This window comes from Aphelocoma coerulescens, chromosome 7 (assembly GCF_041296385.1).
Source record: "Aphelocoma coerulescens isolate FSJ_1873_10779 chromosome 7, UR_Acoe_1.0, whole genome shotgun sequence".
Classification (NCBI taxonomy): domain Eukaryota; kingdom Metazoa; phylum Chordata; class Aves; order Passeriformes; family Corvidae; genus Aphelocoma; species Aphelocoma coerulescens.
The window spans coordinates 16,156,284-16,179,579 of NC_091021.1; the positions used below are offsets into that span (position 1 = coordinate 16,156,284).

Sequence of the window (23,296 nt, forward strand, 5' to 3'; positions counted from 1 at the left end):
TGACCTGATCAATATGTTCTTGCATATACCATTAGCAAAGCAATTTGTTAGTATTTGTTGAAGATTTATATTTTCAAACTCCCCACTTATTTAACAGAAATAAATTATTTCCTAGAGGTAAAATTTAAGACTGTTTGGAGTATTCTTAACCAAAGGTGTTTATTATGGGTATGTTCTAAACCCCATTCTTGTCAGTAGAAATATTCCTGGTGACTTTAGTGGTTGCTGACACCTGTCTGCTGGAATGTAAAATTTAAAGAACCCTTCTGCCCTTACACAGCTATAACTGAGGCCATAATATGAAGTTTTTGAAATTAGTCAATTGATTTACACAGTGGAAAGAACTCAGAAATAAAACATGTTTTTGCAGAACCGTTAAATAATAACCTCACCATGCTTGTAAGATGAGCATGGGACTAGTGTTTAATGAAAATTTAACAGCTATTAATACTTGAAGCACCATTAGTAATTAACAAGTGTTTTTTCAGGTTAGATTTAAGTCAGAATACTTAAGACATACTGTATGCCACTAATTATGGAAAGTCTAAGAATAATCCAGTCTATTCTACAACATCTTGAACTGCAGACAGTGATTCATTACAATGCAGGTTTTTTATCCCTCAGTGTCAATTTTGGTTTGAAGATCTGAGCGCAACAGTGATTAGAGTTGGCAACTACTCTGCAGAATGCAAAACAAGAGAAGCAATAGAGACTCTCTATAAGCAATTCAATAAATTTATTGAACCTGCAGTGCCTCAACAGGAAGAAAAAATTCAGCAGATTATGGAGCTTGCTAGACGGTTATATGGTGAGGAGATATCTGGTAATGTACTGTGGGGACAAAATACAGTAACTTGGGACAGAAGTAAGCAGATTCCTTGGTTTGTTCATTGAAGAAAAAAAACAGATGAATTTTAAAAAATTAATGTTTTAAAGTATTGTTTTGAAGAGGTGAAGGATTTCAGAACAAATATTTACAAAAAACAAGAATATGAAAGTATTCAGCAGTCTGGTATTTACTTAGTTTTCTGTATACAGCCTGAGTTCACCTTGAAATAAAAATGTCCTTGTAATATTCATGAGCTTGGAGTTAAGACTTCATGGCTTAAGCTCTCTCATAACAGGTAAGCTCTCTCATAACAGGCAAGACAGAGGATATTATAATGCTGAATTTATTTTTCACCTTAATACTGTGAATAACTGGTAGGATTTGTTTGCCAAATTTTTATTAGCAAATAATGTAGACTGCTATTTAGATACTGTGTTTGCAATTGTAGTGATTTGGAGCATTGCTGACCAAAAAACCACAAAGTCAAAAAACTTCATATTTTCCTTTTTTCTTTTCCCCACTTTTAGTTTTTTATGTACATTTTGAAGTTATTTTGTCCAAATGTGTGGGGATTTAGTGTAGCCTATCAATTCAAGTAGTAAAGCTGAAAAAATTTCGGGATTCAAACTGGGCTTTTAAATTCTTCTTAATTTAGTGCTGGTAAGAATATTTAGAGAGCACAGATCACTTCTTTTTTCTTCTTTCTCTTTTTTTATTTTTTAAGCCTTCTCAATATTTTAAACATTCCTATCTGCAGGCAAGGAGAGGACAGAATGGATTTTTGAAAACAGCTGATTAGGAACACCATGAGAAAGTTGCTTGGTGTTCTTTAAGTCATTACCATGAGAAAAAGCTTCTGCATCCTGCCTTTGTTTTGTGTTTCTTATAACAGGGATCTAAGTGCCTCCTAGTTGCATAATGTGGCAACTAGTTTAGGGGGCACTTGACGAGGTCAGCTTTTTTTAAAGTAGTACTACTAACCAGAGAGAAGACCTGCAGAAACTATGAGGGGTCATCTCAAGTAAGCTAGTAAGATGTGAGAAAGCATATTACTGTGAATCACAGAATTCCTCCAGCAAAACAAAACACAGAAAAATATGATTATTGTAGTACCTTGGGGTTACAAATTACACTGATTGTTGCATGTATGTTTGAGGCATTTTGTTCTACATTCATGCTGTTTTGCCTTTGTAGGTATTGAAGAAGGAAAGAAGTATGTTGAAAAAACTGTATTAAAGTACAAAGAAATCATGAATTCTGTTGATGGCTTGTGTAGATCTCTGAGAGAACTTAAGGAGATAAAGGTATTTTTTTTAAAACTGGAGAATGTATTGCATCTACATCGATTTATCATGCTTAGTGACTGAATCAGTGCTTTTAACTGAGGATCATCTATGGTAGTGTGAAATACTTCTTAATTGTTCACTTTTCTGTTACCTTAGGTAATGATTGTAATGAATCAATGAAGCACTACTTGTTTTGGGTACTAAATATTTCTTCTAAGTTTCTTTTTCTTTGCTTTTTTCGGAACTGTTACTCCTTTCAAGCAATGTTTAGGAGAAATTGTCAAATTTTCTTTGAGTATATAGACAATTTTTTTTTCATAATTCTTCTTCCTTTGATATTGTAATAGGTAACTGCTAGATCTACAAAATGCCAAACAACCACTTGGCTCCCTCTTGGAAAAGACATCCTGAAAAACAAGTTGTGTTAAAGCTAAAGTAATTTGAGGTAGAACAGTAATTTGAGGTAGCTTTTACATAAATATTAAAGACAACAGCATTTTTAGTTTCATGTTCTGATAAACTGCTGTATGTGTAATTCAATATAACATATTAACTGAGGAGGAATTATGGAAGACAGGTGATAGGGGTAGATAATGAAGACTGTCTACTGACCCCTCTCCATTCTCTAAGTAATATATGAAAAATCTCCTGCATGCAGCAGCAGCTGATGAGTTAATTCTTCTGAGAAGGTGGTAAAATTAAGATGCTTAAATATCCTACTTTTCTTGATACTGAATGCTGTTTCACTTTTCTTTGATGGAATTATACTATAAAGTTGACAAACACTCAAATTATGCATTAGTACACTTAAAAGCTGTAAGAGATGCCAAAAATATAAATGAATTCCAAAGGTCATTATGTGAATGGAAAGAAGGCTTTGTCTTGCACTGTGACCATATAGAAACCTCAACATAAATGCCCATTTGGTTTTTCTAAGTTCTCCTCCCTGTCCATGTATCACATAAACACTATTGTGTGCAGGACAGTACTCCCAGGTTCTGTCAGAACAGGGCTTGAACCTTTCATCTTTTCTGCTATCTCAACATTGTATGATCTTTTCAAGACAAATGGAATTTCAAACTATTTTTACTACCTTATTTTGACTAATTTCTATAAAATCATTGAATTTCTTACACAACAATTCTGCAACTTTATTAAAAGGAAAGTTGTTTTGGGTTGGGTTTTTTTACAATATGCACTATTCTGAGATTTAAAAACGAATATTCTTATTGAACATTTCCAGACTATATTCAATCTTATGAAGAATAAATAATTCAGCAAACCATCTAAACAGACATGTGCCATCTGTATGGAATGCCATGACTATAAATTGAGTTTCATTTCATGTCATTTTTAAGGCATGACAAATTAAGTGGAAATGTATTGCATAACTTTTCCTAATTTTACATTGCTGCTGAATGCCAGAAAAAACTTTGATTCTTTCAAGTGCAAAATTAAAGACTATTTTTCCTTCCTAGGTAAAAAAACTGATTGAAAAAATTACACGGAATTTTTCACTTGTTTAATGCTAGAATGGAAGATTAATAATGCAATACTTTCTTATGAGAAACTTATTTAAGACTGTAACTTTTGGCTGGGCAACTAAAGATGTGAAAGACACAAAACTGTAACTATAAAGCTTTTGGCTTTCTTTATCTCATGCCACTGTTATGTTCTTTGAAATCTGTGGGATTCATCCATGACCGTTTTGAAGGATTTATCAAGTCTTCCTAAAATACATTATGGTTGTCCAGGTTTCTGTTATGCTATGTTTTATGCTTAGATCACATTCTTCCCTTTCCACCTTTTAGAAAAATTTGATTATAGAGACTCACAAATGTTTCTTTCCTCTCTAGAACTGTTTTCCTGAAAGATATTTTTCTGAATTTGTGGTTTATTCTCTTTTTTTCTCATAACCATGTTACTTTCTTAATCCTTTATTCCTCCTTGCTGAGCCTGTGTACAAATTGGTTAATATTCCTCAGATTCTTGACTAGCCACTGGAATTCTTCAGTCTTATATACTGAAGAATTGTAGTCTTCTATAGTTTCCCTGCCTTAGAAGAGATCCCATCAGCTTTAGAAAATGTTGTCATTGCTTGTCCAAGAATGAATTAATTGGGTTTTGCTGCATTTTTTTTGCCATAAGCAATTAACACCTGTGCTGATGACAGATTTTAGATAAGATTTCAGTTTGGTTTTTACTCTGTTGTACAGAGCATAAGTCAGTGTGTAGCTAACAATTGCTACCTTCTATTATTTATAAACTTAATTAATTTTCTCTTCACATGGCAGAAAGTTGGGTTTTCTGAAGAGTTGATTACTGTTAAAAAAGAGGAAAGAAAAGGTCAAGAAGCATGTGAGACTGTTAAAGACAAAGAAGTGGAGCAAAAGCAGCAGGTTAGTTCAGTTATTTGCATTTTTTAATAACTAGAACTCTGTTTCTAAAAAGGCTTTGTGTATTGCTAGAAAGTTCTTTGCTTTTCAGTCTTAGAGCCTCCATTGGGATGGGTGTTATCAGTGTAATCTTGGTCAATTGTTTTTCATTTATGTTCAGTTACCCCTTTTCCTTCTATCCAATCCACATATTCTTCCCCATGAATTTTTATTTTTTAGCATTTTTTACATGCTTGTATATCTCCTTTTCTTTTCTGAAATAGTATTCCTTTCTTAACCTTTTACTGATTTTCCCTTGGTCCTGTTAATGTAGAGGTCCTCTTTGTGACCATTCCCCCTTCCTGAAAAAAGAGTACATTCTGCTCTCTCCTTTAAAAATAAAACTTAAAGGAATATAGGAAGTAATAGTGGAGACTGTTGTTACTATTCCCAAAGTCCTAGAGTTCCTATGATGCCTAGATCCAAGTTATGAAAGTATTTGATTTATAAGTAATATTCTCTGAGAGAAATCTCATAGCTCAGAATTTGCACTAAATAAAGGTGGAAATCATGATTATTTGTTGAATCATTAAAGTCTTAATGAGGAAAAAAGTGGAATTTTAAAACATTTTTCTTTCAGATGGCATCAGGTGAATTGCTTGCAAATTCAGAAAGCATTGCTGAGAAAAGAAGCAATACTCTGTCTCCTACAGGCACTAAGCAAGTATGTGTTGTTCATATTAATTTACATTTAATCAGATTGATGGACATCATTGTGTACTCTCAAGGGAATTCTACTCCCTAATTTGCTGTGTCTCAAAAGTGAGGACTGTTGTTATACTGATATGCTTTGCTTATATTCTCATTTACAGTATTACCAAAAACCTGACAAAACGAGCACATTGATTCAGTTTAACAACAGTGTGAATAACAGGAAACAGAGCAACAATGATGAACACAACTACATCTCTCAGCAGTTCACTAGGACATCATGTCAAAGATAATTTGCTGTAACATTGCTATGACACTGTAGAAGAAATAACAGAACTCACCATCAAATAATCGTCTTTATCCTCATCTCAAAACACTTAAGTTCCATTTCAGTTGCCAAAATTCTCTGCATCAGAGATCATAAATAATCCAGATTAGTGATTGCATGCATGTTGAGGACAATGCACAAAAGGAGATTAGATATGGGAAGACTGAGTATGCATTTAGAATGATAAAAATCCAAACAGACAAACATGTTTCATTCATGGATATACAATAAAGGAATATGAAAGTTTCCAAATCATCAATGAACAAATGAAGTCTTAGAAATACAGGCAAAGCAAAGCCAGACCTATATTTTATGTGATAAATTACTTTACATTAGAGAATATTTTGAAGTCTTTGGATCCTGGATGTAAATTTAAATAATTTGCTATGTAAAAAAGTGATAAATTGGAGTGGGTGGAAATATATTTAAGTGCTTAGGAAGGCAGGATCCATTGGTAATAGATTTAGGGACCTAAAAATTCCATTTTGCAAGCTGCTAACATAGAAAAATACTACAAGATATTAAACAGTGATGTTTTCTAGAAATTCAGCTAATAATACCATTCCCTTCAGTTCAATACAAAATGTCCTGTAATCTGATGAGCCAAAATTAAACCTAATTAATTTTCTTACCTCCATTCCAAGTCAGTGGGAGTTTCAGTATTGACTTGCAGCCCAGATTTCACTCAAAATTTTGTGACTGTTCCAAAGAGTGTCCCTCAGGAGAATCACCTCAGCAGATGTCCATAGCTCTATTTTGCTAAGCCACAGCTTTGTCAGTCCTCATCAGACTGAGTCTCAGCTGCCAAGGAGAGAAGTCAAGGGTATGCGAAACAGCAAATATCATACGAGAATTGTGGCAACTACGATGCCTCTACCCTTTTCATCACTCCATACTCCACTTAAAGAGGTGGCAAGTTCTTCTCACTAGAACTATTATAGTGGGCCTGATGCCTTTCCTGGTCTTAAAATCAAGAGTCATACACGGTTAGAAGGGGAAAAGGGATTTTACCTTGGTATTTATTTTAAGGATCCTTAGGTGCACACATCCAGGTCATATGCATCGAGATGCACCCCGCCGAGTCTATCTCTGTGTCCCTCTCTCTCTCTCCCCAAGATTGGGTATAACATTATAGGTTTTACTAATTAGCATATCTATCAAAGATTCCCCAATGAGAGGCTCAAGTGAGCCCCCCTCCCCAAGGAACCTTCCCCTGGATGGTTCTGTCTTGGTTTACAGAATGTGTTCTGGAGAGGACTTGGGGTCTGGGGCACACTGATCTCTAGCTACAAAGCTTCTAAAATGTTTAGTCTCTCAGCTTGACAAACAAGTCCAAGAATGTAGGCAAAAAGCACTAGGAATACAGAAGTTGTAAAAAGGTATAACATGGGTATAAAAGAAAAGGCAAAAATCTTCATGGCATCAGGCCAGCAATCTCTGAGTTTGTCTGTACTTCTGCAAGCTGCTTTTGCAATATTAATTTGCTTCAAATATAACCTTCTTAAAAGTGTGCTAGACCTTCTTATGGTACATTGATCCTCCTGCTTTTTTGGTCCCATGCTGCCAAAGCCTATCTGGCAGCTTGCTCACTCACAGCTCCCCTGCCGTTCTTTTCCACAGCATTTTCCCCAGGGTCTTTTCTCATCTCTTCAAGGGTCAGAGTTCATCAGGGGATGCTTGTTGGAAACTTGAACTTCATCTTACAACTAAATTGAATTGTTTAGTAAAATAGACACTGTAAAGCCCCAACCTCCTTCCAGTCATTATTTCATAGATCTGGCATGAATCACATTGCTTTGAAATAACAAATGCAATAACTTGGAAAAGCATCTATATTAAAACTATTACATATATTAACATGTCTAGAGGACCAGGACACATATGAGGTTCTATTACTTATAATTTTTTAAACATTTTTTGTACTAATTATTGGATCATATTTAGAGCAGTAAAGCAAAAAGAAAACCAAAATAAATATACCACCATACTCTTGTACTGGATACTGCCAAAGAGACCTGTTTTGGAAAGCAATGACATTCAGTGTATCACCCAATTTATGTGAGTGGGCAGTTCATAGGTGATAGAAACATTGCTTAGTAGATTACATATTTGTGTACAGAACTCAGCAATGAGAGGGTAGCTTAAGAAAACATTATGCACACCTTTGCTGAGAGCCTTTGAACAACTGACATCGATCTGAATATGTGATTACATTCATATAAAAATCAAGAGGCAGAGAAGTAATTAACAAAGCACATAACGTCTTTGAAGCTTTGTGATTAAAACTAATGCATTTATGCCTCACCCAATTCTCTTTGAAACACGATGAGAGGCATTTTTTTTTCCTGGATCCAAGTTAACATAAAAATAATTTTTACATTTCTTTTCTTTTAATATTTGGCAGGATCTTGGAACAGCTGTCAAAATAAAAAAAAAATAAAAGAAATATAAAATGCTTGGAAGATGTTATAGAGGTGTTGGTTTAATTATTTAACTCTTGAGCATGACTGACAACTCTTTTTCTCAAAGAAACAAGTCCAACAACTTGGCTGTTAATATATTTTTGTCGCTATGTAAGTGTGTTCCATTAAAATGTAATTAGGCCACCTACTCCTCCTCCTCCACCACCTTCTCCTTGCAAATGCTCACATAAACAGAACCTACAGGAAATCCACAGGTTGCCCTTTGTTTGTAGAAAGGTACTTTTTGTTTCATTGTTACTATTGTAATAAATGCTTATACATAGTTTTAATAATATCTTCTAAAATCTGTTTGAACAGTTTGAAATTCCAGCAAGCTGCTGCAACATTTTCTGAAAAATTATCCTTTCTTCCATTTCTTTCTGCTTCTCAGAATACATCAAGATTAATTAGAAGAAATACTGTTGCTACATTCTGCATGACAAGGGATGTATTGAATGATAACTCTTTGTCTTTTTTTTTCCTTCTTTCTTCTCTCCTCTTTCCCCTCCTAATTGGAGGAGAGGAATATATTGGCTGATATTTCAGCCGTTCCAGCTGGTGAGGATCTTGTTTCACAGGATACAGAGCTGTCATCTTCAGCCAAAGAGGATAGTTTACAGACTGAATTCCTGGCACAAGACACACCCTCCGGAGATGAATATGAGTGTATATCACCTGATGATATCTCTTTGCCACCGCTTTCTGAGACACCAGAATCCAACCTCTTACATTCTGAAACAGAGCTAGAAGAGCAGTGCTGTTGTAGTTCTCATAGTCTGCATGTCAGTTCCTATAGCTTGCAAATGCAGAAAACCGCTAGTACGATAAAACTGATGGAAGCATCTGACCTCTTAACAAATTCTGCTTTTGCTGGTGTTACAGATAATAGAATGGAAAGCCCATCAGATCACTTTGAAAATTTTTGTCTCTCTTTAACAGATTCTGGTCCAAAAGTCAGAGCAGTATCTCCTTTGACTTGCAGCTTACAAGGAATATCTGAAACTAGCACTGCTTCCTGCCCTATAAAAGCCAAACCAGTGCAAAGCATGATGAGTGAAGTGTGCAAAACACATTTACAACACCTTGAACTTCATAAAAGCATGTCAGAAACACAAGAACAATTGCATGCCTTGAGTAACTGTACTAAACCCCAGGACAGGCTGCATGCTTTGCCTGATCCATTCTCAGGTTTCGTGTTTCAATCAGACGCCACCAGAAGCTGTCAGAGGCAGATGGTTACCCGAGAAGAGATTAAAAGTTCTTCAGAAAAGAACAGCATGGCCAGCCTAACTGGACAGGCGCCTAACTTCTCCCAGCTTCTGTCTAACAAAACCGTCATGGAAGGTTCTCCGGTAACTTTGGAAGTAGAAGTAACGGGATTCCCAGAGCCTACACTGACATGGTGGGTAGCTTACAATGAGAAGTAGTAAATGTACCTAGTAGTGAGCCACCATGAACCTCTTACAACCAAATCAATTAATCTGTAGGCTAGAATAAATGGCTTGTATCCTTTCTACTCCACACTTCTGCCTGATTTCCACCTTCAGAATTGTTTTTGACAATTAACCAACTTGAAATAATCTCTCTGTACCAGATTTTATGAATGATAGTATCAAACTACTGCAAACATACCCCAAGGTTTTTTAAGGAAAAGCATCATATAGTTTTCATATTCTGGAATGTGGCATTCTACTTGTTCAATGCCTTCTTAAAATAATTGCATGCTTCAGATTTACCATAAATAAATTCACCTGCATTTTCCCAGGCTCTGGGCACTATGTATGGGCAGACACATAGATATGCATGCACACTGAAATATTTATATAGTCACTACATATAGGTGAGGACACAGTTACACATATGTGAAAGTCAGTTATGAAAACCAAGACAGGTTACAGATTAAAAAAACCCACCTAAATATCTACACTAACAGAATCAGTTTTATATCATATATTGGTGTGCATGGTCCATCTCTTTCTTAATTGCTATGTGTCAATTTAGATTACTTTATACTGGATTTAGATTACTTTTATACTGGATTTAGATTGCTTTTATACTGGATTTGTGAGAAATACATATGATGTAATATGAACATTTAAAATCTAAAAATGCCCTGCCAAAAGGGATAGGGACTTAAAGAGGGGCAGGATTTCAAGATTTTTGTCCTAGTTCTATATGTTGTTGCATGCATTCCTCCGATTTTACCTCATTTGTCTTTTCTCCACTTATTCCATTAGTCTTTCACAATGGAGGCCTTTCTTTTAATGTATTAAAACTAAATATGCCTCTTACTAGAAAAAAAAAAATGATGTTAATATTATTATTACACTTTTAAAGAATTAAACTGTTAAGTTTTTGTTAAACTGAATTTTTTCTGTCGCACTGAGAAAAATACTGGACACTGCAACCTTGGTGCTATACTCTCTTGGTATCAATAAAGTTACCTTGTTTTAAATACCAGTATTGTACAGATTGAGGAGTATTATTGGTGAAATAAGATGTTCATTTTATTGTAAGAGAGCATTAATTTAACTCGAAAATATATGTACTCTTGATAGATTGTCTTTCAAAAAAGATAGCATTCAACTGGAATAATTTTGCAAATTAGAAATTCATGAAAACAGAAAAAAAATGTCGCTGTTTTAAATTAAAAATTCACCAATAATGTGTATTTGGTACTGGTGTAGAAATTTTTTTGGTTATACATGTGGAAAAATATTTTCATGTTTGTGTTAAGTTAAATGTAGCCTGTGCTGAAACATCATGAGGCAAGGAGAGACAGAATTTTCTCTAATTTCCATTTTTAAATCAGGAGTCAATACCAATACATGGTGAAAGATCCTCAAGTGTTAGAATATGACAGCAGTTCCCTGGAGTAACTCCTGATGCATTGTTCTATCCTGTTTGATGATGTGAGCTACGTAAATGTTAAGTGGGCTGGAATGGAAGAAGGTTCTTGACTATCTTTTTATATTGAAGATACAAGTTTAGAAAGTTTTTTTGTTGATCTTTTAGAGCCTTTTCATGAGTTGGATTGACTAACAACCTTATTAGCAAAAATGTTTCAGCACAAAACCGAGGGCCCAGGCCCTCAGGTAACCTCTTTAATACTGCAGTGAGAGAGGTGTGACTTGTGCATTGAACACCATTTTCAGAACCACATTTTCTACTGTTAAGAATGTATTATCCAGTAATTTGCATAGTTTAGCTGTTCATACATATTGACAGATTAACTTCAAAACTGAGAAAGGAGAGCACGGTAGTGTTCTCTATCCTTTGCTGTTAATGTAGTGTGTTACAGAGATTGTCTGAATTTGCAAGGTTCTGTGTGGCATGAAGAGATAAAACTCTGACTTGAAAACTGACTCTCTGCTCCAGGTACAAGAAGGGCCAGAAACTGACTGCAGATGAGCACTTAAAGCTTTTACAAAAGGAGACAAAGCATACTTTGTTCATTCAGAAGGTGTGTGATAAAGATGCTGGCCTCTATGTTGTTCGGGCTAAAAATTTGAACGGCACTATCTCATCAAGTGCCATTCTTCACGTGAAAGGTAACAGGCCACCTATTGCAAGAATAGACTGGATAATGCTGTGTGTCATCTATATTGGTGTATCACTAATGTACTGGCTATTCACAAAATAAGTACAGTATTGACTGCACTGGACTTAATCATCACATGTTAAATTTATTTTCTTACACTGCATTTTCACAATATGTACCAAGCCACTTTTATGGCAAAATGGATATATTGCTTGTTTCTTTACTGGCAGTTTTAAGTGCTTATTTTACTTTCTCATAGTGATGTTGAGATAAAAACTTCCAAAGATATTTCTAGAATCTGAGGCTGAGTTTTGCTTTTGAAAAATGTAGGCATTGCAAATCACTGGAAATAGTGTTAATGGTTGTAGGTTTTAAATGTCAATATAGAGCCAGGTAGAGTGCTCAGATCACTGTATATTTTAGGGTATGTCTTCTCTTGGGATGGGGTATGGAGGGTGTTGGAGGTTTTTTTAAACATAGAATGTATTTTTTCCAGCCACATGTTTTCTTGTATGATTACAAAAAAAATTATTTTTAGGATAAAGCTTATTAGTAAAGGTATTATACCATTCATTATTGAACTAACAGACCAGATTTAAATCTGTCTCAGCCCAGCATATAGGCTCCATAAAGGAAAGCTGCAGTAGTTCCAATAGAGTTGTGACTGTGCTACAGAATTGACTTAAAACCATCAGGATTTGTGTCAGCAGCATCTAACATACAATAGAACAAATGTTTACAAAATGAAACATTCCAATATTCCACTCTGCTTAAATAGATGCCTGTCATACTTTCTCTGTCTTCTTATAAAGATACAAATATTTCTAATAATCCTCTAAATTGTTAGTATAAGACAAGAAAGTTAATAATTTGATATGAGCTTTTGCGCACTTTAAAAATTTTTAACACAGTGATTTCAAACAGAAGCAACCAAATTGCAGAAATATTCAAAGGTGTATTAAAATTTATAGAAAAAGAAAAATAACTGAAACAGAATTATCCTTTAACTTCAAAGTAGTAAATCCAAACCAGTAGTTTGTTCACCTACTTGGATTTCCTTCTTGCCAAGGACAACTGCAAATATTTTTTTTAACTAAAGTTCTAATTTGTTTAAATATTTCATAACAATGATGTAACTGTGCCAAGGAAGACTCAATTTATAAATCCTCAAATATAACTTCATTATTTAGCCTCAGTATTTGTTGTATATATACAGTAAAAAGAGTTGACAAACAGCTACATGATTTTTCCTGCATCTTTTGGTTATCAGCTTTCGTGTTACAACTGCATTGCTGTGGAAAATTTTTAGAGAGGGAATATTTACCTTCTCTTGCATAATTTGCTGGAATGAAATAAAATTTTTACTGTGTAGCATGCTATGAAAAGAATATATACTGTAATTGCTGAGGGCCAGATATTTTGGCCCAGTGACGGCAACTTTTGCAAAATTCCTGTAACTTTGAAAATGGAGAAGTTCTCAGCATGATACAACCTCACAGCAACATGAGAGGGAGCAGGAGGAGGAAGTGGTGAACAGATGGGGAAACAAAGTAAGTCCTGACTAACTGGTTATTACCCTTAATGAACCACTTTCTAAGTTCAGTCATCTCCCAAAAATGTAGATTCATAGGAATTTTCTCAGGTATCAATTTCACCTGTTTTCCTACAGTGTATTTTCCATTTCATGATAAAGGTAATTTAGATCTTAATAAATCATTTTAGAAGTATATAATACCATTGTTTGTTTGTTTGTTTGTTTGTTAAAACTTTACTCTGAGAATTTGGACATTTCTGTGAACTTTCGGTAAACACAAGTTGATTTTGTGAGTGTGGTATTGCATCTACTTTCAATCAGGAATAGTTTTAAATGGAGTTTTTAATGTGTGTGTGGATATCAGCCACAATTTTAATTGCTGCAAGAAACAAGATTTCAAAAAGAGTGATTATAGATACTGGATGCACAGCAGGATGCTGAAAGTCTCCTGGTTTTAATGTTTTGCTTTGTAAACAAAGATATAATCAACACTGGTTACTGCTGTGCTGGCAATCTGGGTTTAAATACCCTTTATTTAAGGACTCAAATGAGTCCTTAAAAAAAATTTGCTGGAAAATTCCTGCTATGTTCTGTTTAGATAATCTAAAAAACCAAGAAAATAAGGGAGTGACAGTGATATAGTCTCATGATGCACTAATATTTCTTTGAAGGAAAAAAACACTCATTCTTTTGCAGCAATAATTTTAACACAGTGTTTCCCACTCTCATGGAGTTTTTAATAGTTTATACTATGCATGCTTTATTTCCTCCTTCTTTTAACTATATTGTAGAGCAGGGAATACATATAGGTGTTTTGTAATGTTCTGGTTCTTTCTTGGTTTACAATGTTAATTTCCCCTCATCACAGTCACGGTTTTGAGCCTATAGTTACTTCAAGATCCCAAAATGTTTTCGTCTTCCCTATGGCTCCCATATAGAGAAGATGTAAGCCTCAGTCCCACCATCCTTACAAGAAAGAGATCGGGCATATAACCAACCTACACTCCCTTCCTCCTTCCCCATATGCAGACACCGATTGAGAAAATGGTGAAAGATATTGCCTGTCTACAAAGGGGTGTTTACACAAGGTACCTAAATTTGGAGGGGGAAAGGGATTAATTATTTTCATTTTTCAAGAGAAGCAGCTTGAGGTCACATGTTTGAGTCAGTAGGCAAAGAGAGGATGATTCATTACGCAGATCGGATCAGATGTGGCTGGAGCAGTAATGGAGAAGGTGACTTCCTCCCAAATGACTGGTAAGGTATGCTTACTTCTGCACCTTTCTCTGGAGACTTTTCTAGGGTAAAGGAGTAATTTTGGTGTGTGGTCCAGAGGAGCTGTGTCTTGAAAAACTACTGCCAAGACTTTAAAGAGGTTACACATGGTATTCAAGGAGACTGGAGCTCTGGATTATGGATATTTCTGATCAATTGAGTCAGGAGATCTGTTTAATATTCTCAATAAAGGAATCCTTCTGTTTGTGTTAAGAGCTTGACTGAGACAAAATCTCTAAACAATAAAGTGTAGTGTAATTTAGAGTAATGCTGAGCAAATATGAAGTCTCTAAGCAACATGGAGGGAATCTGCCTAGCCTAAATTTGTGGAGAAGAGAGGGGAAGTTCATAAAATTGCTAATATCACATTTCAAGACACCAGAGATTGGAAATTACATGCCATAGTAAATAGATTAAGAATAACTGTGAAGCAATTTAATTTTACAAATGGCTCTTAAAACCAATTTGGCTTGACCTGTACTACATGTGTGTGAGAGAGGCCCGAGGCAGGGGTGAAAGCTGTGTGCTAGACGGATGAAGGTGATCTTTCCTCCTGTAGTTTTTGCATTGCACCAGATTGATGATTTTTCTGTGCTTATTTGCCAGTTTGCAGCATAACTCTACTGGTTCCTACCAGTATACTCGTGGAATATTTAATATTTGACAAAACTACTGTCTGAAACTGTAAGAGTGGTATTTCAGTACCACTGACTACCTGATTATTTTTTCCCACAATGGGGGAATGGATCTGTTCTTTCTAACCTTTATGGTTCATGGGATGTCCAACCAAGAAATAAGTTGCAATTAACAAGTTTTCTTCTGAGTTTTTGTTATGATATAATGGGAAAACAACTGGTGAAACATAACCATCCATTCTATTTTGAAGGTTGTTGTCAGATTATGAAGTCTTTTACAGCAAACTTTGTTCCCTGTTGTGGTCAAGCCTGTGCCTGAAAGAGTTGTAGGAACTGTCACTTCATGGGTTTTTTTGCACATACTTCTCTCTTTGCTCTCTAGAAACTGGTCATTTCAGTTTTTATGTTCTACTGCCTTACTTGTATAAAGTCAAGATGTGGTCTGATCATTATCACTGTCACCATTCCACTCAGATTTTTCTTTTTTTTTTTCTTCTTTTTTTTTTTTTATGGTAAAAACCATTCTGGTATGAGATGCAACATGACTTCACAAGGTAATCCAAACTGCACAAGTAGTGGAATCCAGCCAAGATTATCCCAAGGAGGGGCTGAAACCCACTTAATGTTTTCCACTGGAATACAAGCTAATCATGTTCTGTTTGTGACCTATTGCTAACTGCCTGCAAAGAGTAGGCAGGGCTGTAAACTTGGCTCTCTTTCTTGAAGTGAAGCTAGAGATCTCAAATTTCTGGGCTTCAGGTGCATGCAAAGCAGTAGGGGTGGCAGCTTGCACATGCTAACTTTCAACAGCTAAGAACTCAATTGTCTGAGCTGCTCTGGCTGGCTAATACAGAGGTCACACCAGTTTAGCACAAGTACAGGAGAGTAAAACTTACGTTCTTCTGCTTTACAGTGTCACCTCAGTCCTACAGTACATAGGAAGAATAGAAAAGCAGCTAAAATAATAATAAAATTATTGCAATTAAGAGCTCACCTAAGAAGTGAATTTATTAATACAGTAGTCAAAATGTCTTTGTCATTATGCCAGCAGGCCCACCTTTGGCAAAAATAGCCTTTAGCTCAATATATTTGGATTTAGAAGTTGATGTGCACCTGTGTGTGATAAGCTGATTTTTGTTCCATCATAGCATAAAGAAAAAATGTTCATCCTTAAACCGTGGAGTAAGGGTGGCATGGCAGTTTCAAACTCTGTCATTTAACACACATTTCAGTAACTTTGTGTTTCTGAGAAGGCCAGTTATAACTTTTGTTAAATAACTTGGAAAGAAGGTACAATTTATGTCAAAGAGGAAGAAGGACACATTCTTTATGTGATAGAGATGCAAAAAGTTCATTTTTGTTGTAGTATATGTCTTTGTATGTCCTTCTTGTGTTAACATCTTCTGCTTTATATTCCCTGTTTCAAGAATACTTAGTCTGAATTCTGAGGTTGTTTTCTCTTTTTACAGTAACCTCGTAGGTGGAATATGAGTGGAACCTCAGGTGGTAGTACAGTGATTCAGTAAATACACCTTTACAGCTCATTAAGTTACAAGTCACAGAAAGCAGTGCTTTTATTCAGTACAAACTGATGCTGATGATTAAAATTTCTTCAATTTTGATGGGTCAATTTGTATTGATCAGTCCTTGTAGTGGCTCAGGTGTCATCTGTCCTTCCAGAGTTGGCATGTAGCTAGCACAGAATCAATCTCATGTGCTTTGGGTATTTGCAATAGAAAAGCAATTACTTGCCCATCCTTCATCTGAATCAAATTTGTACTGGATGATGTGGTAGTACATGGTTTCAGTATTAATGATGGCCAAAACAGCGATGTGGTTGAAGTGGTAGAGAGGCCTCATTCTGCCCTTCATTTTTGTTGCAAATATCAGTTCTTTTTATCTTTGCAATAACTTTTTTTTTTTTAAACTAAAATAATGGGGGGGAGAAGGTGAAGAAAGCATGATGTACAACAATGCAGTAAATAAAAAAATTTGCTCTCATGACTCTGTCACTTTAAATTTGTGTGAAATATTTACTTATCCGCCTTCACTGAAACAATAATTCACATAGACTTGCCTAATACCTTACCAAACAACATGATTCTTCAGCATTTCCATGGAACTAATATCACTATGCTGATGCATGAAATTCTTAGGTGCTTAATAGCCATATTTTTTAGCAAACTTTATATTAGGTAGATAAATGATACATGCCTACGAACTGTCTTGCAAACAAGTTATCCTGAGTTCCAGGCATCAGTAAAGGCTCCCTCTGTCTTACAATGTGATGAAATTTATGAGAACAGATTTTTTTTCTTCACTTGTTTCAGTTGTGTCTTTTAAAACACAGTGAATATTGATTTGATTAAATTTTCTTTCAGTACAAGGAAAACAGCCAAACTTCATACAAAAGTTTGGACATAGAACTCTGCAAGAAGGAGAAGATTTAATCCTGCATTGCACTATACATGGAAAGCCCAAACCACATGTCTTCTGGAAAAAGGATGATATCAAAGTGGTATCTGGAGATATCAGTGTATGTTCTAATGTTCTTGAAATTTTTCTTGGGAGAAAGGTAATTTATATTGCCTTATGCTACTAATTATCTCTTATGCACATTCTCTTGTTTTACAGATTGAGAAATTAGGAGATACCTATTACCTTTTAAAGAGAAATGTAGTCCTCGCTGATACAGGGAAATACATGTGTGTTGCCAGCAATGAAATTGGAAAGGCACATTGCTCTGCTTTCGTAACAGTGATAGGTGATTCGTCCTGCCAGCTGCATGCTTTTTGGCACCCTGTTGCCTTATTACATGAGCAACTCATTCCCACTAATGTACATATTTTGTTTCAGGGAAAAACAATCCCCCCAAAACTTCCAGTGTAACTCAGGCTAAACCAGAATGGGAAGATGGATATTTTTCAGAAGAAGTGAATGTCACCACAACTGAGCTAGCACAAGCCCAGGACACACCACGTGAGGGAGATCAAAGGCCAGTGGCTGAATGTACTCCAGTAAGGTAACTTGCATCTTACTCCATGCTGCAACTTGTACTGCTGCAGTAACTGTAAGCACCTTAATTTACAAAGCACACATCAAACACTCCTCCTAATCTATGAATTTTGGGGTAATGTACATTATGTGCATAATATGTGACTGCCTTTTTCACTTAATTCTTCATCAAAAGATATTTAATTTTTAGATGAAAGAGCTTTTAATTCATTAGAACATTGAGTCTTTGCAAGGTATTTATGTTTAGTGAAATATTTTTTTGAAATCTAGGCATCTCAATCTAGATTTTAATATAAGCTTGAAAAGCTCAAAGGCACAAAGTGTTCCAGAAGTTCAAATTGATGGAGCTACTTGAAGTTTCATCAACAGAATATATAAACAAAGGTTTCTTCTAGACAAGTCTTATTCAGAAGAGTAAGTAGCAATCCTAATAAGACAGGAACTGTCATTGTTCATTAAGTGATTAAAGATAATACTTCCCACTGTGCAATTTGAGATTAAATAAATTAGATACATGAAGTCACTAGTCCCTGTGGTGACTTTTAGCGCAGGATGAAATCTTGCCTCATGAATTTAGACTCTGATAAAAAAGGAAGAGCAGTTTTATTCTGTCTTTAAGTTCCTGAAGTTTATCTATCTAGATGTAGAGCAACATGTAACCATAGAGGAACGTTGTTGCATATGTTGATTCAAAGGCTTTGTCCTTTTCCTTGTGAGCTGCCTGCACACTTTGCCTCATGTCCAGCTGGCAAAGTGTTGATCCCACGTAATTTGTTCAGGTTTTTTTCTGTAGTGCTGTGATAGGGCAGTAAAAAATAACATGCAAGATCATTGTAATTTTACTTAAGGCACATAGAGACTTCAGTATGATTAAAACATGTAGACCATACAGAAAGGTCAGAGTTATCCTATTTTTTTTTCTCTTACCTTCTGTTGTTTATAGCCAAAAGTGTCTTCTGATCAATAAAATGAGATTTAGAATATTTTATGTTCTCTGTAATTACTGTTTGTTTCATCTCTAATCTTATGTTTTCTCAAAACCACGAAGAACTGTCTGTGTCACCATTAAAAATGTGGGCAATATTAACTGACCTTTTTAAAACAGGTTTAAAGAGAAACTCTGGTTCCAAGGAGTGCATCTTGAACTTGAGAGGCCACAAGAGATTAACTTCAGTTTGAGACATGATCCCATTCTTCTGCCTGATGCAGTGGAAGAGAAGATGGACTGAACTGCAAGATGCCTGATCCCTGTGCAAGTTCATGTTGTTTGCTGTGTCCATTAGTAGATATTGGCCATGGGTGAGGAGCAGATGAATTTTGGGTGCTATCCAATATATATCTAGATTAAAATTTGTATTTTGTTTCTTTAAAAATAAATCAATATTAAAATTCACCTGTGTAGAGCATTTGTTAGTGATTTACAATTTCTTGTGGGTTTGCTCTGGATTGTTGGACAAATCTATTAGAAGGTGATGAAGAAATATTTGCCTTCAAAATTACAGATCTCCTTGGTGATTCCTTAGTACCCACTATGGTATTCTTCTACGAATTCCATCAGTGGTATTAATTCCATTAATAGGTCTTCCCACTAGCTAATATAGAGAATTAGGATTTAAAACAAAATGAATTTATAGAATTCTTCAGTTTATTAAATAGAGTATTAATTGTCATATTTCTAACAGCTTTGAGACACTTTTCGGAGGCCAGGCACCAAAAGGAGTGGTTACTAATATTAGCAAACTTTGTCTAATGCTTGCTTAGTAACAAGAATATCTTCAGGGAAGAGAAAGTCTCTCTCTAAGGCAGCATAATGGAGAAGTATTCACTGCAATGCTTCTGCTTTCAGGACTAGATTAGTGTGACAATAGAGTCCATTTCCAGTTGGTGCCTGTCATTGCAGTTCAAAGGAGTGGACTACAAAATGATATTAGTGCTAGCTTCAAAACACGTTTTTAGTATAGCCAAGGACTCTTCAATAAGAGAATTTCTCAAGAACCACAATGTCTATTCAGGGCATTAAAAAAAACGCTGAACTGAAATTGAATCTTTTGGATTGTAGGCCAGTCATTAGCATGATGAATCTTTGTCTCCATCTCTTGAATTCTGATTTTAAGTGTCCTTTTCAATTCACTGCAAGGCTTCTTGTAGAGAAAGACAAGGACTTTTGTAGTGTCATCCATTTGCAGCATTGAAAAAGGTAGTTCAGAAAAAGCTCCATTTTGGATGGCTGTTTGACTGCCACAACAGTAAAGAAAGCAGTCACACTTGTGAATAACAGCTTGATCCATCTGATTCAGATTTTCAAAGCCCTACCTTGCAAATGATTCATGCTACTCAGACTTCTGCTTCAGTCCACTGTCAGTGGCTTGACCAACACCACAGATACACACAGATCCACGTGTTGTGCAATTCCCTGTTGTCCAACATTCTGTCATTCTTTATATTCACATTGATTAGGCCTACTCTGGTTTTGCATACCACAGCAATGCACTCACACTTTTCACAGAGAGCAGATAGGGATTTAAGCAGTGGAGCATTTTTGTGCTTCATCCAAGTAGATGTCATCTGTGCAAAATTGGCACTGAAATAACGTATTTAATAATTGCTTAAATCATAATATCAAAACATTAGATATTTTTCTCCATCAAGGTGCAGGTTGCATAGCAGAATCTTAAATTTATCTCCAAGTTAAAGTACAGGCAGAGAGAGGAAATGAGCTGAAAAAAAATATCATGTACATGTCTTCACCTGATCACATAAATCACTTGCTTGACGTTATGGAAAAGTCAGTGGCATCCTGCCTGCAGCAGAGTCACAAGGCTATGTATATATGCATATAAATATAGTAGCTGCAGACTGAGGTACTTGCTCTGCATATTTACCCTGTATCTCTCACAGATTTTTCCAAAATGGAATGAAGACAAGTGTCAAACATCTTATGGATCCCATGCAATTACTTTTCCCATCTAAGCCCCTCGTGTGCACATGTTATTTAGATTTAAAGATCTCACAGAAAAAAATATGTTTCTAACTGTACTCACATTCAGAGGACTGACAAAGTACATATCAGATGTCCATCCCCTCCTTCCCCCCCAAATTGTAAACCTCATAAAATTAATGTTCTTTTCTCAGCTGGAATCTGTTAGTGTGACATATATAATTTCCTATTTAGAAATTCATTCTGTAAAAATTAAAGTGTAGAATTCAGTGCTTGCTGGTCTTGGATGCTCACCAAATTTAAAGTACTGGATTCTTTTTGCTTTTCCTCGATTGTTAGACTGTGAAAAAAACTTTAATATTTGAGGCTTTTTTCCTCTTGATTCACAAAACAGCACTCACGCAAAAAAGTTTCAATGCTTTTTTAAATACGTGGGGCAAACCAGAAACCTATATATCTGTTCTTAGTTATGGTTTTCTTACAAAATAGTAGAAAGTGGGTTTTATAAATAAATAAAAATCCATCAACGTTCTTTTGCCAATGAGGAACACAGCTATTGCTCCAAGTGTTCCCTGAAAATGGATCCATTATGAAAAATGGTAAGTGTGTTTGTTTCTTTTCATTTTAAAAATCATAGATGTCCATGTATTTATTAAACAGTTTCCAAATTTGACAAAATATATGTATCTATTAAATGCTAAGGACAATCTTAATGTTGTGTAAAACTTGTCCCCAGTACAATGATGTTAATTACTGTTTTGTGGAAGGAAATGGAACACTTAATAAATATATTCTTTACTCAGGGGCCAGGTTTTGTTAGTAGAGCCTGCTTTCTAAGGTGAAGTGCTAACAAAGGTAAATTTTTTTCTTTCTTTCTTGTTCCACATATGTAAATGTGTGAGGATGATATATAAATAACATACAAGGAAAACTTGTCAAAAGTGACATCTGTAAATCTCCTTCATAGGTATTTCCAATGAGATTATGTAAGTGACTCCTATCATCATGAAGTTAGTGAAAAGGGACCCTGATAATGTGCAGTGCAGTTTCCAATAAGTTGTTCCCATATGAAACAGATAAAGTAGTTTCAAAACTTAGTGCCTTAGTTACATTTTCTACTTTGGAAGCAACTGACAGTGCCTTCTTCAGTAACAATTTTTTGCAAGCAGGTTTTAGTTTGTATTGAAAAAAGCTAGTGTATCTTGCATATTCAATTACAGTGGCTCAGATAAGAATCATTAGCACCTGAAAATGTAGCAGCCTTTCAGAAGCCAGCTGCTGTGGACAAACATGGATATTCTCATGCATATAATTCAATTTATAGCCTGTATTTAAGGTTCTAAAGGTTTTGTTACAAAGTATTGTTTGTAGTATTAGCAGGGAAAGGGAAGTTGATAAAGGTGGTTGAAATATGTTTTGATTTCAAGTCAGTATTTAGTGATCTAACAGTTTAGAATTTTTTAGTTATTTCTAAGTTTAAAGAAAGAAAGTTGGTAGGAGAAGGGAAAGTAATTTTTTTCTTAAGCGTACTTGGAAAAATGGAAATTCAGCAAGAATATAACATATAAATATATTTTGGGTTCTGTTTTGTCAGTTCTATAAGTATTTAGGACAGCATTTTATCAGTGAGAATTTTTATGTAAAGTGACCAAATTATTTATCTCATTACTCCCTTGGTTCACACAGTTGATTGGAGGACAGAGTAAAATGAAAATAGTAAATAAAAGGAGATATAATTGTTATTGCATAGGAAAGAATGGGACTAAGGGAGACAGTGAAAATGGAAGTAAAGAAGGAAATGGGAAAGGTACTAATTTTTTTTACTCAGTTTGCAAATTAGCATTTGTAGATAGACTAGGGGACCAGGAAAGAAAGCAGGATTTGTGCTACATTGGCTGTGCCACTACAGCAGAGTACACTGGTAGTACAAAACTACTAGTGTTTGGCAAACAATGAAGAAAAGTAAAGACCGTGAAGTTTTAAAAAAAGTATTAGGAAATTCTGCTCAAAAAAGCACAGTAAAAACTTGTTTAGGTGGCACTTTGAAATTTTAAGTGTTCAAGAAATAATTAATTTTGTCTTTAAGCTCTGACTAGAGTCTTCAGCTTTCAAGGCATCTTCATGTGGGCCTAGTAAGGCAGCTCCATTGATCAAGTCATTAGGATTATTACAATGAATCAAAGTGAATCACATACAAAGAGATTTCAGGTGTTCACACCACAACGTTTCACTGTATTAAACATCACCTGTTACTCCTTAAATGTGTTGTGGCCTACAATGTAGTACATATGCTAACATTGGCAATACATAGTTTATACTTCAAGCAGTATCAGACTGAAGCAGATCCTGAAATTTTCATAACTATCC

General features: G+C 35.2%; 1 protein-coding gene across 5 annotated transcripts in view; it reads left to right on the plus strand.

Annotated features, from left to right (window-relative positions):
• CCDC141 (coiled-coil domain containing 141) overlaps positions 1 to 19,384 on the plus strand; it is a 71,775-nt gene extending 52,391 nt beyond the window's left edge. For 2 of the 5 annotated variants that reach the window (XM_069020520.1, XM_069020521.1), the window contains 10 exons: positions 625 to 808; positions 2,024 to 2,133; positions 4,410 to 4,514; positions 5,131 to 5,214; positions 8,510 to 9,393; positions 11,370 to 11,542; positions 17,358 to 17,512; positions 17,611 to 17,740; positions 17,833 to 17,998; positions 19,097 to 19,384. In XM_069020520.1, the coding sequence (XP_068876621.1) occupies positions 625 to 808; positions 2,024 to 2,133; positions 4,410 to 4,514; positions 5,131 to 5,214; positions 8,510 to 9,393; positions 11,370 to 11,542; positions 17,358 to 17,512; positions 17,611 to 17,740; positions 17,833 to 17,998; positions 19,097 to 19,220 (2,115 nt within the window). In that variant the 3' untranslated portion in view covers positions 19,221 to 19,384. Of the gene's footprint in view, positions 1 to 624; positions 809 to 2,023; positions 2,134 to 4,409; positions 4,515 to 5,130; positions 5,215 to 8,509; positions 9,394 to 11,369; positions 11,543 to 17,357; positions 17,552 to 17,610; positions 17,741 to 17,832; positions 17,999 to 19,096 lie in introns of those variants that run through there. The other 3 variants (XM_069020523.1, XM_069020524.1, XM_069020522.1) reach the window with 3 other exon arrangements.
• Positions 19,385 to 23,296: the final 3,912 nt, after the last annotated feature.